The sequence below is a fragment of the Cherax quadricarinatus genome, chromosome 80, assembly GCF_038502225.1.
Source record: "Cherax quadricarinatus isolate ZL_2023a chromosome 80, ASM3850222v1, whole genome shotgun sequence".
NCBI lineage: Eukaryota > Metazoa > Arthropoda > Malacostraca > Decapoda > Parastacidae > Cherax > Cherax quadricarinatus.
The window spans coordinates 16,761,069-16,776,639 of record NC_091371.1 but is presented as its reverse complement, the minus strand read 5'-3'; the positions used below and the strand labels follow the sequence as shown (position 1 = coordinate 16,776,639).

The window sequence follows — 15,571 nt, the reverse complement described above, 5'->3', positions numbered from 1 at the left end:
TATTTGAAGATGAAGTCAAATTTAAATTGAGCAATTAGAAAAGTAATTGGTAAATGAAATTGTGCTTTTCTTTGGGACTCTGTCGTACTCCCTCCAATGCCATCTCGCACCCCCGGGGGGGGGGGGGGTTGCAACCCAGGTTGGGAACCCCTGCTGTAGGCTCTTTGGTAAATGGAAGAAGTAACCGAAAGGTTATTGATTATCAACAAAGCCTGACAAGTTGCATAGTTATTGGGTGCCTTTCCATGTGATAGCTGTGTTCATCTTGTATAACCAATGTGCAGTTGTGTGAGAACTGTTTCTCAGAATGTAAATATGGTGAAGAATCAACCAAGAACCCTGCTGTGGTTTAATCAAGTACTACAGTGTCTTGTCCTCTAACATGAAGCAGTGGTGCTGCCATCAGTCCTAGATGCTCCTAGACAAACCTGAAAAAATAAGTGTGAATAGGGTATATCCCTGATAGAGATGGACAGGTGTTGGGCTGTGCAATATCACAAAAGTGTCTGCAAGTTCGTTGCCCTCGACACCAGAATGGCAGAGCCAATATTGAATGCGAAGGATGATAAATGAGAGAAGTCAAAGCTCTGAATAACTTGCAGTGGACTCTTTGGATATCTTTCTCTTAAGTAGTTTCTTTGATCCTTTTTCTGGCCTGAAAAGTTTTTAGCCACAAAAAACATTGCTAAAGATACCTTTACCTTTCTTGGTGGTATAACTAAATACACCCTTTTGTCTTGCAATTATGTGACTCGCAATAAAAAAAATTAATAATTATTTATTTACTGTATTTTTAACACACCAGCTGTCTCACATCAAGGTAGGGTAGAAAGGAAGAAATACTACACCATCACTTAATCTCTGTCTTGCCAGAAACATACCAACATTACAGCACACCTCTTCTTCAGAGTGCAGGCACTGTACTTCCCACATCCAGGACTTGAGTCCAGCTAACTAGTTTCCCAGAATCCTTTCATAAATGTTACTTTGCTTACATTCCTTTTCAGTGGGGTCCCTTGCTACAGCGAAGGGGCTCATGATGTGAGAAATTGGATCTCTTTTTCATGCTCTGATCAAATTTAAACATTCCCTGATCCTTCATCTTTTGACCTCACTAGTAGGGATATTTCCTCTTTTGTAAAATTCTGCTGCTAAAGAGTGTACTATGTATGATAAGAGATGGTTCCAGGGAACAGCAACACAACCTGCAGCAATGAAAATGACAATGGTTCAGGGTGGATATATGATTTATTTTAATTTTTCTGGGTTCTCACCCCCCACCCATGCCCCCTTTCCTCTTTTTTTTTTTTTTTTTTTTTTTTTTTTTTTTTTTATCGTGCCTTCTGGATCTCAAGTTATGCAACACTCTTTACTAATCTCTGAAGGACCATGGACACTCCTCAGAACCCAAAGTTACTTTCAGACAATCACTTGTTGCCTGACCCTCACTGCTATGGTCATGTACCTGGCTTCATCCATGACTCCAACAGTTTTTGTATGTTTTACACATCATAGGAGATATTAGCTCTAAGCCATCTATACATTGAATGTAAGCAAGGAGCTACATGAGCTAAGAAACTTACCAACTTCCCCAACAAGATGCATATAGAAAAAATGAACAAAATTCTTTTCCCTTCAGTCAAGAAACTCAGCATATTATCATCATATTAGCAAGGAACTCAAACTTCCATCAGCCAAAATGTCTCTTTCAGTGCTCTAAGTAGAGGAATGCCTGTTATCACCATTCAGTAATACAGACCAGGCCACCAATCTATTGCAAAGCTACATCATCTGATATGCTGTAATACAACAAGAATTTATACAGTGCTGTCTAAACATTCACAAGTAACACAAGTAACTTGGGCTACAACATCTTAATACAGAAGTTGAACCTAACTGCCCAGTCAGCAGCCAGAGATGATACCTGAGCAATTTAGCTAAGCTGTCCATTGCCAGGACCTCCCATCCTCAGTCTGCATTGCTTAGAAATATTCTAGTAAACGAGCTCAAACTAGCATCCCAACAATGTTGGCGCTTTGGCCAACAGGCAAAATATTGCAAATCGTGGGAGTAGTGTCCAGTCTTTGGAGAAACAGATCATGATGTTCCATCTTGTGTTCAACCTTCTCATCTTAACTGCTAAACAGCTGTATAGTCCTTGTGGCTTAGCGCTTCTTTTTTTATTATAATAATAATAATTAACTGCTAAACAGCATACCCTTCATAATATCCTCTGTACCCTATTTTTCGAAGAAGTGAAATCCTCTTTTTAAATGCAAAAAAATAGGGCATGTGTAATATAGCAGTGACCCAGTTTCATCTCCACAGAAAAATACCAAGGATATCTTGCTACAGAATTACCCAACACATTCAACTCCTAGTAAAAAAAAAGTAATAATCACCCCAGTCATTGCTATCTTTGACATTTCTCCACCCACAGTCTTCAGTTTTTTTTTTTTTTTTTTTTTCAAATATTTCTTATTAAAGACTCGCCACTCTTACCAGTGCTAGTTGTAAAATGCAGGAACACTTTGTTAACAAATGTTTTATGTGATACTATACTTAGAAACCAGAAGCACACACTTCTCTTAATATGTTAGCAGTGCTTTTCCTGATAACCAGTTTGTTATTGTAATTTTTTCTTGATATTTAAAAAATTTACAGCTACTTGGCTTTGCAATATCTTGTCCCAAGTCCATACCTTAGGACTCCAAAGGCAAACAACCATTTTTCTTTAAAGATTTCTCGTTGGAGAGGCTCTTCAGTATTCGAGTAGAAGCTCTCAGCCTTTCTCTTTGTGTGTTGAATGCCGTGGAAATCTCGCATAGCCTTCAAAGCTTCCCGTCATAGTTGACTGAACCTATTTAAAACTTTAGTTTATTTTTCTTTGAGAACTCGTAGACAAACCCTTCTACATTCAGCTAGATCTTATTGAAACTGTACTACAAAGACCAACTACTGTAAATACCTCAGCCTCTCCTGCTACCCTTCCTAAACTTGATCCCATTTATCATCAAGGTTTACATGTGTCTAGGATCTGTATAATCTTTCAAAGGCTTATATGCTGAGGCAAACATTCCATCTTTGCAAGATTGGCACAGTACTCATTGTCTCTGCTAGTTTATCCACTTCCATGACCTGTACAATCCATTTATATACAGAACAATCACGGATGTTAGTAAGAATCATTTAATTATCATCTCCATTTATTATGTCCCTTTAATCTTTATTTGTGCATTAGTAAAATCTCTTGGTTTAACTCAACTTCTTGTTCACCCTTTATCTTGCTCTTCCCTCCTTTGTTGTGAGGTTTCAGTGATTGGTTTACACCTTTCTGCTTCCATGCCCAGAGAGACTCATGTCAGCTACTAACTAGCACTGACTTTCTTGAATAACACTGTCACATTCTGATGCTGTAGCATCGTAAACTGAAGGTTACCATTTCAAAGATGGAGCAGGGTATACAGCTTTAATGCCACATGATACTCCAAGGACATTTACTAGGGTCAGCCAGCATTTTCACTGCTGAGTTGTGTGTAATATTCATAGTTATCAGTCACCTGAAACCATGTCTGCTTAGTCATCCTTGGTTTCCATCTCCCAAAATGTATTACACCCTATCCAGAAATTTAATCCATCACACATCCAAGTTATCTTTTTACAGAACAGTGGTTATGTCACATGTTAAGCAAGCACAAGGTTTCACTACATTAATGCTATACAGAACTGACAGGTAGATGAATAAGACACAAGTGCAACATTTGAGTATCTTTATTGTTGAAATGTTTCTCCAGTGCATTAGGCTTAAACAGTCAAGTACAGATGACCAATACTGAAGACATTGAAAGAAAGGGAGCTGTACTTTTATGGTATTTAGTCTCTTAGCCTTAGTTAAAGGTGTAGAGTTTTTAAACCTTGATTAAAGTGTTCAGTTCCTTCAGGCTAAGGGACTGAACACCTGACTGTCTCCAATGCAACTCACCTCTGTATTGGACTGAAGAAGCCTGCTATGCATGTAAAATGTTTCAACAATAAAGATACCCAAGTGTTGCATGTGTTCACCAAGTAGAAAGCAGTTTTTATTGCGTTCCTAGACACACCAGTGTTCAGGGCAGTGAACACGCAGACAAAGCAGCTCAGTCAGCTATTCATAGAGTATTCCTTTCTCTTGACTATTTTCCAGTATATTCATCATAACTTTCAAACTGCTGTCAGTAGTGTTGGCCTGGTTAGAACACAAAAATTATTTTCAGTTGATGCACAATTAGGTTCCTGGCCATCTTCCCATTCTTATCAGTTATGGAAACTCGTGCTCTCACCTTCAAGAATCGGACATGACGCACACTGATACCACTTGGACAGAGACCAGGTAGTTTTCTGTGAGAACTGTTCGGTCGCATTATCTGTTCGTATTTTATTAGACTGTCACTTCTACCTGCACCTATAATTTGCATTCAGCATCTACAGGTCAGTGTGTGTCAGTACCCTGACACACACACTAACCTCACTGAAAGTCTCACCATAACTGCAGACTCTTGACTTTTTTTTTTTATATAAACTTATTATACAAACTTTGATTTCAATTTTGCACCTTCCTCCCTTGCATACGCCTGCTCACAACTCTGTATGACCCATATATATTATATATACATACACATACATACATAGTATATAAATATTTTTATTTTATAAACATTAAAATATGTTAAAAATCTGATTAATACAATGTTTGATATTGGTATTACCTATCTGCTAAGGCATTGAAATATTGAGTGATCTCTTGCTGCAGGTCAGCAAGATATTCAGAATGAGCAATGCTTTACCTGCCCTCTGTGCATTTCTTTGCATTTCTTGAGTGAAAGCCTGCGTGACAGCTCGAAAAACAAATGAATTGGATGAACTTCAGCTCAACTCTATTTATCATGATCTTTAGTTTAATTTGTGTTGAAGTGAAAAGTTTGTTGGCTCATAGTGCTTACAGAATATTTTGTTTCTAATAATCTTTTATTTATTTCAGTACATATGCAATATATAATTTATTATTTTGTTTTAATTATCACAAAATTAATTATTTCTGTATAATACAGTATTTATATTTTGGGGTCATAATGGCATCTGTATTTTGAGATAAATAATTGGATTGTGAATTGTTTTTATTAGTAAATATATATTCAGGATTCAAAATTTTGAAAGTGGTCAGCCTGTACTTTTTCATTTTCAGTTGCTGAATCAGATTTTTTGTTATATAATTACTTGACAGCTTATGGCTCATTTATAGTGCTTTGCTATATATTGATGATATCACTAACTTATCTTATGAGACAGATTTTTCCTTTGTAGTTAATGCAGTTTGAAGACATCATATCCTGTTTAATGGTCTTCGAAAATTTGACTTCTTTTACTTGATAGCCTTTTTATGATAATTTGTAAAGTATGAAGAACAACTATTTTTTACCATTTTTTTAAACCATTATAATGTGATATTAAGTTTCTGTACTGATTTGACTATGCTTCATTTAAATGTAAACTTTATTAAAGAGCATTGTCAGCTGGGTTGTTGTAGCCCTCACCGAGAATCATTTTTAATTTTTAATTTGTTATTTTCCTTCCTAGAATGATGTACAGTATATTATAACACTGTTGCTCAGGATTTGGAAGTGAAACATTATAGCAACAACCCCACTGCCAGACTCTTTATTTAGATTGATCTGTTACTAAGGTTAATCTATTTGTAAACAAAATCTACCAGCCTAGGTAGGTTACCTGCAGAAACTAAATACTTTTCAAAATGTTGAGTACAGTGTACTGTAATCTTGTTGTCAAGTGTATTTCAATTAGGGAATTTTGTAGGTAGTCTGCTCTCAGTGGTGTCTTTATCAATGTAAATTTTTAATAAAACTGATATTTATATTAATATATTTGTATTAGAATTCTCCTTTAATTCCAACATTATTTATTATTACTTCATGTAGCTTACCCAGATAAGTGAAGGAAGCAAATTTTGTCATCTTTAAGTGAAAATTAAAAAAAAAAAATTAAAACTAAACAAAAAAAAGTATAAGGTGCTGTTGTAGGGTAACCCATGGAAAAGCAGTGTGTGAATCTTGAGCTCTATGAGATCATGTCATTTAAGAAGCTCTTGAGATTACAGTGGAACCTCAAATATTGAACTTTCTTCAGTACAGGAGGCTGTTCGGGTGCCTTTACCGAATGAATTTATTCCCATCAGGAATAATGTAAATTAGATTAGTCCATTTCAGACCCTCAAAAATACACTTATAAAAGCACTTACAAAAATACACTTACATAATTGGTTGTGTTGGGAGCAGTTCGATTTTTTAGGTTCCACTGTATATCACTTAAGAAGCTATATTTGCCATGTTTCACCACATATCTGCTAGGGTGGTCCTTGTGGGTTTAGCACTTAGTTTTGATTGTAATATTATTATTATAATACCAGGCTGGTAAAACCAAGGCAAAACATTTCACTCTTACACTACACAGAATGAAAGTCAATAGTAAATTTTTATTAGGTTACTTTTATATCAAAGACTTAGTTTTCTCAGTAATCTTATTGAGTACCTGATAAAGTCACCTAGTGTGGCTTGTATGTGGTTGACATTATATCAATGTAAGAGCCCAAGGGATATCCAGAATTACATTATACAGGAATGTGATATTTTGGATTGTTTTGCCAGATTTCCACACATTTTAGGACACCCCAGTTGTTCATTGTGAATTGTGTAAATTTGACAACAAAAAGTCTAGTTTATGCAGTTTTTGCTTTTCCACAGATTAATTTAGCAGATAATTCATTATTGAGAATGTTAACAAAATTAATTCTGAAAGCATTTAGTATTTACCAAACTTCTGTGGGGAGGGGCCTCCCTCTCATACCTTCTCTGCCACCATTGATAAATTAGTTTTTTTAAAACTGTAGTTTTTAGTGTGATCATAACCATAATTTTTAAAGGGGTGGACCGGTAAGCCAGTGGAAGGCCTTGGTCAGATGACCAAAAGCTCCAGTTATGGGTCATCGTATAACTGAGACCTGCATCAAGAAACACTTGTCCTGTTTCCTGACAAACCTTCCTAACCTAACCTAGTTTTCAGATTTATTTACTCATTATTCACACTTCTATTTATTACATTTCTCATCTTATTTTACTACTGCTATTATCTGAGGCAGCTTGTTTACAAGGGTATTAGAAGGAATATAGAAGATATAAGATTAAATCTTTGTAGTTTAAAGTAAGTATCTGGTAATATTTTCTTCAATAATTAAAAATTTTCAGAGAAGCTTTAATATTAATGGTGTTAATTTATAATCCATTTCTGAACAAAAGATTATGAAGTGTATGATACCCTACGAACTTTTGTTTTTTAAATGAGTGAGAACATGGAATGGTTCAGCCTCTCCTCACTTAACGACTGAGTTCCGTTCCTAAGACCACGTTGGTAAACGAGTTCATCACTAAGTGAGGAGCATGCTATAATGGTAGTGGGTTTGTGTCGACCATCTTTGATATTGTTTTAATGTCCCCTTTGCATCATTTATAACTTTTCTGATATATTTTTAAATGTTTATACAGTAGTGTACTATGTATTCTAACAAACAGAATAGAGGAAATCAGCTCTAATATACATTACGTGTATTTAGATATGTACACAAGTCAGAGAGCCCGTTGTAAGTCCGAGTTTTCGGTAAACGAGTACGTCACTAAGTGAGGACAGGCTGTATTTGATTTCCAGTTCTTATGAAGTTAGTGATGTACAGCATACCATGTGTGTGTATATGTATGTATGTATATATTTACATAATGTGTGGGTAGAATGAAAGGGAGTAAAGCAGCTGGGATTGATGGGGTAAAGATAGAAATGTTAAAAGCAGGAGGGGATATAGTTTTGGAGTGGTTGGTGCTTTTATTTGATAAATGTATGGAAAAGGGTAAGGTACCTAGGGATTGGCAGAGAGCATGCATAGTTCCTTTGTATAAAAGCAAAAGGGGCACAAGAGGATGCAAAAATTATAGGGGAATAAGTGTGTTGATTATACCTGGTAAAGTGTATGGTAGAGTTATTATTGAAAGAATTAAGAGTAAGATGGAGAGTAGGATAGCAGATGAACAAGGAGGCTTTGGGAAGGGTAGGGGGTGTGTAGACCAAGTGTTTACAGTGAAACATATAGGTGAACAGTATCTAGATAAGGGTAAAGAGGTTTTTGTGGCATTCATGGATTTGGAAAAGGCGTATGACAGGGTGGATAGGAGGGCAATGTGGCAGATGTTGCAAATGTATGGAATAGGAGGTAGGTTATTGAAAGCAGTGAAAGCAGTGACTTGGGTGAAGCCTGAACATTTGGAGATTATATAACTAAACACTTCGTATTCACGTAAAGGTTTCTTTCATTCCAACTCTGTCTCCTTCCTGAAAATTCTTACTGTTATAATGTTGGTACAATTATTGTCAATATGATAGGTTAAAAAGGACACAAGTGCAAGTAATGAGACATTTTATTGTGGCAACGTTTTGCTCTCCAGGAGCTTTGTCAAGCCGTTACTGTTGACAGGACTCCTGGGGAGTGCAACATTGCCACAGTAAAATGTCACATTAGTTGCACTTGTTTTCTTTTACCTATCATAATTGTTACTACTTTCTAATGCAACACAGTCATCTTTTCTACATACTCAGGTTAGAGCATGTATGAGACAGGGAGATCATTTTCCAGTAAAAGTAGGCCTTAGACAAGGAAGTGTGATGTCACCATGGTTCAATATATTTATATATGGAGTTGTAAGAGAAGTGAATGCTTGGATGTTGGCAAGAGGTTTGGGGTTAAAAGATAATCTAACACAAAGTGGGAGTTGTCACAGTTGCTCTTTGCTGATGACACTATGCTTTTGGGAGATTCTGAAGAGAAGTTGCAGAGGTTGGTGGATGAGTTAGGTAGAGGATGTAAAAGAAGAAAATTGAAAGTGAATATAAGAAAGAGTAAGGTGATAAGGATAACAAAAAAATTAGGTAACGAAAGATTGGATATCAGGTTGGAGGGAGAGAGTATGGAGGAGGTAAATGTATTCAGATATTTAGGAGTGGACGTGTCAGCAGATGGGTCTAAGAAAGATGAGGTGAATCGTAGAATTGACGAGGGAAAAAAGGTGAGTGGTGCACTGAAGAATCTGTGGAAACAAAGAATTTTGTCAATGGAAGCAAAAAGTTGAATGTATGAGAGCATATTTATACCAGTGCTCTTATATTGGGTGTGAAGCATGAGTGGTGAATGTTTTAACAAGGAGAAGGCTGAAGGCAGTGAAGATGTCATGTCTGAGGACAATGTGTTGTGTGAATATAATGCAGAGAATTTGTAGTTTGGAAATTAGGAGGAGGTGTGGGATTACCAAAACTATTATCCAGAGGGCTGAGGAAGGGTTGTTGAGGTGGTTCAGACATGTAGAGAGGATGGAACAAAATAGAATAACTTTGAGAGTGTATAAATCTGTAGTGGAGGGAAGATGGGGTAGAGGTCAGCCTAGGAAACATTGGAGGGAGTTGGGTAAAGGAGGTTTTGTGGGCATGGGGCTTGGACTTCCAGCAAGTGTGTTAGATAGGAGTAAATGAAGACGAATGGAATTTGGGACTTGACGAGCTGTTGGAGTGTGAGCAGGATGATATTTAGTGAAGGGATTCAGGGGAACCGGTTTTTATAGATTTAGCCGGACTTGAGTCTTGGAAATGGGAAGTACAGTGCCTGCACTTTAAAGGAGGGGTCTGGGATATTGACAGTTTAGATGGACTTCTAAACTGTCCTAGCTGAGCGCCTCTGCAAAGAGTGATTATGTATGAGTGAGGTGAAAGTGTTGAATGATGAAAGAATTTTCTTTTTGGGTCACCCTGCCTCGGTGGGGAACGGCCGACTTGTTGAGAAAATTTTTTTTTATATATATGTATATATAGGAGGTAGGTAGGTAGGTAGGAGGTAGGTTACTGAAAGCAGTGAAGAGTTTTTACAAGGATAGTGAGGCGCAAGTTAGAATATGTAGGAAAGAGGGAGATTATTTCCCAGTAAAAGTAGGCCTTAGACAAGGACGTGTGATGTCACCATGGTTGTTTAATATATTTATAGATGGGGTTGTAAGAGAAGTAAATGCGAGGGTCTTGACAAGAGGCGTGGAGTTAAAAGATAAAGAATCACACATAAAGTGGGAGTTGTCACAGTTGCTCTTTGCTGATGACACTGTGCTCTTGGGAGATTCTGAAGAGAAGTTGCAGAGATTGGTGGATGAATTTGGTAGGGTATGCAAAAGAAGAAAATTAAAAGTGAATACAGGAAAGAGTAAGGTTATGAGGATAACAAAAAGATTAGGTGATGAAAGATTGGATATCAGATTGGAGGGAGAGAGTATGGAGGAGGTGAATGTATTCAGATATTTGGGAGTGGACACATCAGCGGATGGGTCTATGAAAGATGAGGTGAATCATAGAATTGATGAGGGGAAAATGGTGAGTGGTGCACTTAGGAGTCTGTGGAGACAAAGAACTTTGTCCTTGGAGGCAAAGAGGGAATGTATGAGAGTATAGTTTTACCAATGCTCTTTTATGGGTGTGAAGCATGAGTGATGAATGTTGCAGCGAGGAGAAGGGTGGAGGCAGTGGAGATGTCATGTCTGAGGGCAATGTGTGGTGTGAATAGAATGCAGAGAATTCGTAGTTTGGAAGTTAGGAGGAGGTGCGGGATTACCAAAACTGTTGTCCAGAGGGCTGAGGAAGGGTTGTTGAGGTGGTTCGGACATGTAGAGAGAATGGAGTGAAACAGAATGACTTCAAGAGTGTATCAGTCTGTAGTGGAAGGAAGGCGGGGTTGGGGTCGGCCTAGGAAAGGTTGGAGGGAGGGGGTAAAGGAGGTTTTGTGTGCGAGGGGCTTGGGCTTTCAGTAGGCATGAGTGAGCGTGTTTGATAGAAGTGAATGGAGACAAATGTTTTTTAATACTTGATGTGCTGTTGGAGTGTGAGCAGAGTAACATTTATGAAGGGATTCAGGGAAACTGGCAGGCCGGACTTGAGTCCTGGAGATGGGAAGTACAGTGCCTGCACTCTGAAGGAGGGGTGTTAATGTTGCAGTTTAAAAACTGTAGTGTAAAGCACCCTTCTGGCAAGACAGTGATGGAGTGAATGTTGGTGAACGTTTTTCTTTTTCAGGCCACCCTGCCTTGGTGGGAATCGGCCAGTGTCTTAATAATAATAAAAATAATGTATGTATGTATCTAGGTACGTAGGAGGTTGGTAGACAGCAACCACCCAGGGAGGTACTACCATTCTGGCAAGTGAGTGTAAAACAAAAGCCTGTAATTGTTTTACATGAAGGTAGGATTGCTGGTGTCCTTTTTTCTGTCTCATAAACATGCAAGATTTCAGGCACTTCTTGTCTACTTACACTTAGGTCACACTACACATACATGTACAAGCGTATATATACACACCCCTCTGGGTTTTCTGCTATTTTCTTTCTAGTTCTTGTTCTTGTTTATTCCCTCTTATCTCCATGGGGAAGTGGAACAGAATTCTTCCTCCGTAAGCCATGCGTGTTGTAAGAGGCGACTAAAATGACGGGGGCAAAGGGCTAGTAACCCCTTCTCTTGTATAAATTACTTAATTTAAAAAGAGAAACTTTCGTTTTTCTTTTTGGGCCACCCTGCCTTGGTGATATACGGCCAGTTTGTTAAAAAAAAAAATATGAATGTATGTATGTGTTATACACATACATATATACGTACACACATGGTATGTTGTACATCACTGGTTTTATAAGAATTGGAAATCAAACACCATATGTACATATGTATGTATGTATACACAGTAGTTGTCATAACTATGCACGTGCATATATAAACTTTTATCAGACTCTTGCATGACACTTTCAAGAAGTGCCAGGGCAACTTTTGTATGGAAGACAGTGTCCCTTGCCATGATGCTAAAGACAAAGAATTGGCTAAATGATTATGATTTACCATGCTTTAATGATTGGCCTTTAAACTCAGTGGACATAAATTCAACCTTATTAACCTAACCTCAAAAACTGGAGTGCCAGTAAGCAGGTGTGGGAGGGTATTGACTTCTCCATCCTCCATACATTAGCCTTATCAATGTCTAGGAGATTTAGGAGGGCATTAAGAGGAAAAGTAATCCTATGAAATACTTGTTCAGGTGAGGAACACGTACATATTTCAGTATAAGTATATTATTTCTGAAAGTTGTTTACAATGAGAGGTCATCTTTTCTGTGATCTGTTTGTGCACTCATATTTATTACACCTGCTGTGTCTGTGTGTGCATGCATTCTCACCTGTGTGAGTACGTGTGAGCATGTGTGCGAGCGTGTGTGCATGTGTGCGTCTGTTTTTTCAGATAGAATAATCCAAGGGTATTTATTAGTTAGCCAGTTAACCAGCATTTTCATAGCAGTTAATTGCAATACTCATCACTATAATGCACATTGCAACTATGCCTGCCTTGTCCATCATTGCTGTTTCCTGCTCCCCCAGTGCATTACAAGCTATCCAGAAATTCAACTTCCCACATCCCATCATCTTTCATAATATATTACACATAAGCTTCCAGTCCCTCACAGGAGTGTTCCTTTCTCAGACTATTTTTTGGTGTTTTTTTAAACTGCTGGTAACAATACTGATCCAGGTTAAAACTTAACATATTGTTTTCTGTTAAACTATAATTTGGCTCCTGTACATCTTCCTACTGGTAAAGGGTATGAGAAACTACACTCTCAGTTTGTCAATTTAATATATGATTTGCTCATGGATGTCACTAGGAGAAATGTTTAACACCTTTGCAAGGGCTTCCACTTTGCATTGTCAGTTTGCCATATCTTAATAGACTTTTCTGTCTGTCGAGGAGCAATAGACTTTTCTGTTAAGGAGCACATGGAATTCACTATGACATCTACAGTGCTCAGACATATTAATTGATCTCACTGAAAATCTCTCCTCTGATGCATACGCACTCATTAAATTTCTAATGAAAATTGATCTATTGCACGAACCTTGGTTTCAGTTTGGCATCCTCATTGACCCTCTACCTTCACTAATCCATACCTTTGTAGTAAACATCTATTGGTTTAGCACATGTTTTAATGCAGTTAAAATGCAGTTTAGAGACCAGTGTAAAACTATAATAATTTGTGTGTATCTACACAATATAACATCAGTTCTGGCATTTATATGCATATTGTAGCTAAAATTTAAAATCGGAAAACTCCTCTAATTGCTTGGAAATATGAAAATATGCAATAAAAACAAAATTTCTCTCATTTTTATTGCACTTCATCCTCTACCTCTGGATATATTGTATTAATCTCTGCTAGGTCATCATTACGTAATTCTTCATTATGGTACCTAATATACTCCATAATGTCTTCCTTCTAAAGGTCTGAAATCCTCTCCTCCAACCTTCCACCCCAGCTTAAAAATTACACATTTGTCCACAGTTTTGGAGAGCACTTCATGTTAATTAAACAGTTTTCCCAAAGGGGATTTCCAAGCACCATTTACAGTAGAGGACTTCATTTATCCCAAATGTGATCATGGATTGTTGGCCTGTAAAAGAAGGTCAACAGTTGTAACAGAAAAGGAGAAAAAAGATATCTGATCTTCTAACAAAATAAATGCAAAGAGCAGTAGATGTTAACAAAAGAAAACACTTTTTACATAGTGAAAATTTCAGTACCCCTAAACACAGTCCTGGGTTTTTTACTGTTCCTTGTTCTCATAGACAGATAATAACACTAGCTGCATCCTTCGCAGATGATACCAAAATAAGCATGAAAATTACCACAGCAAAAGACATGGAAAATTTGCCAGCAGATATCAACACAGCCTTCCAGCGGGCATTATAAAAATAACATGATGTTAATAGTGACAAATTCTAACTGCTCAGATATGAAAGGAATTCAAAAGGAGCACTGGATACATAATACAGGAGCACTGTATCTTACAACAGAAGGGACATATAAAAGACTTGCGTATATGAACATGAGACGATTTTTTGTTTTAACAAATGCTGCACAAGCCAGGAAAATGACAAGAGTGGATAATGAAAACTTTCAAAACAAGAGTAACAGTGTAAATGATGATGCTATTCAAATCTTCTTGTAAGTGTATGTTATATGTGAATCAATTGTCTTTTCTTGTTTAGAATATTGTTTGGTGTGGATGACTCGGTTTAAGGTAGGGGAGATATCAGAGTGGGAACACTGTATCAACATCCGGGGTCCCAGACTATTAAACATCTTACCAGAAGATATCAGAAACATGGTTGGAACAAGTGTAGAAGCCTTCAAGAGGAAACTGGACAAGTAACTTCACCAGGTGCCAGATCAACCAGGCTGTGATGGATATGTGGGGCAGCGGGCCTCCAGCAGCAACAGCCTGGTTGACCAGGCAAGCACTAGATGGGCCTGGCCCATGGCCGGGCTCAGAGAGTAGATAAACTCTCGAAACTCTTCAAAGGTATATCAAAGGGAAAAAGGTACAGAGATTATTTAATACCTGCACAGTGCCAATAAAGCATCTAAAGTACTAGGAATGTGTTACTTGGAGTGAAGAAATGTTAACAGTGTAATTATATGTATGCCTACAATCCCCTAGTACATTTAGAGCAAGGCCCCCTTGCCAGGCCATGACATCATATGCTTCCCCATACTTGGGCAGTTGCCCATAGGCCTTTGTCTCAGATTCCGACTGGGCATAGAAGAGGGCAGACAGGCATGCTGGGTTCTCTCCTAGTATTCACAATATATGTAATGCATTTCATAACAGCCATCAGTGTTTCCTTCACTATGATCTCCTGTCTAACGAACCCCACAATAGAAAGAGATACTGTACTTGATATTGTAAGCATAGAAGATACATGAGAGCCTAGTCCCAACTCTACATGCTGCCATCACATAGTGCCGTGAGAGATCAGTTGTTCTCTCTAGGCTGGGACACAGCTGTACACTAACAACCCCTTTCAAGGCAAGCAAAATTGCAAAATATACAGGGTACTGGAGAATATACAGAGAACTTTCACTGCATGAATAAGCACAGTCAAGCACCTCAGTTACTGGGACCATTTGAAGTCCCTTGAGCTGTACTCCTTGGAATGCAGGTGAGAAAGATACATCATAATTTACACCTGGAAAATCCTAGAGGGGCTAGTCCCAGATCTGCACACACATTATCACTCCCTATGAAAGCAAAAGACTGCAGGCAGTGCAACATCCCCCAATGAAAGCAGGTGTGAGTACACTAAAGAGATAACACATTAAGTGTCAGGGGCCCAAGAGTGTTTAACTGCCTCCCGCCTGATTACCAATAGACACCTGACTGTCTTCAAGAGGGAGGTGGACAGATACCTAAAGTCAGTACCTGACCAGTCAGGCTGTGGTTCATTCTTTGGATTGCGTGCAGCTGGTAGTAACAGCCTGGTTGATCAGGCCCTGATGCACTGTGAGGCCTAGTCATGGACCAGGCCATGGGGACATTGATCCCTGAAACACCCTCCAGGGTAGACTCCAGGTA

At 38.0% G+C, this 15,571-nt stretch overlaps 1 protein-coding gene across 1 annotated transcript in view; it reads left to right on the top strand.

The window, feature by feature from the left end:
• Nucleotides 1-15,571, top strand: part of LOC128702436 (uncharacterized) — a 120,935-nt gene that overhangs the window by 91,176 nt on the left and 14,188 nt on the right. The window contains exon 5 of the mRNA XM_070102056.1: nucleotides 1,386-1,495. Within this exon, the coding sequence (XP_069958157.1) occupies nucleotides 1,386-1,495 (110 nt within the window). The remainder of the gene's footprint in view (nucleotides 1-1,385; nucleotides 1,496-15,571) is intronic.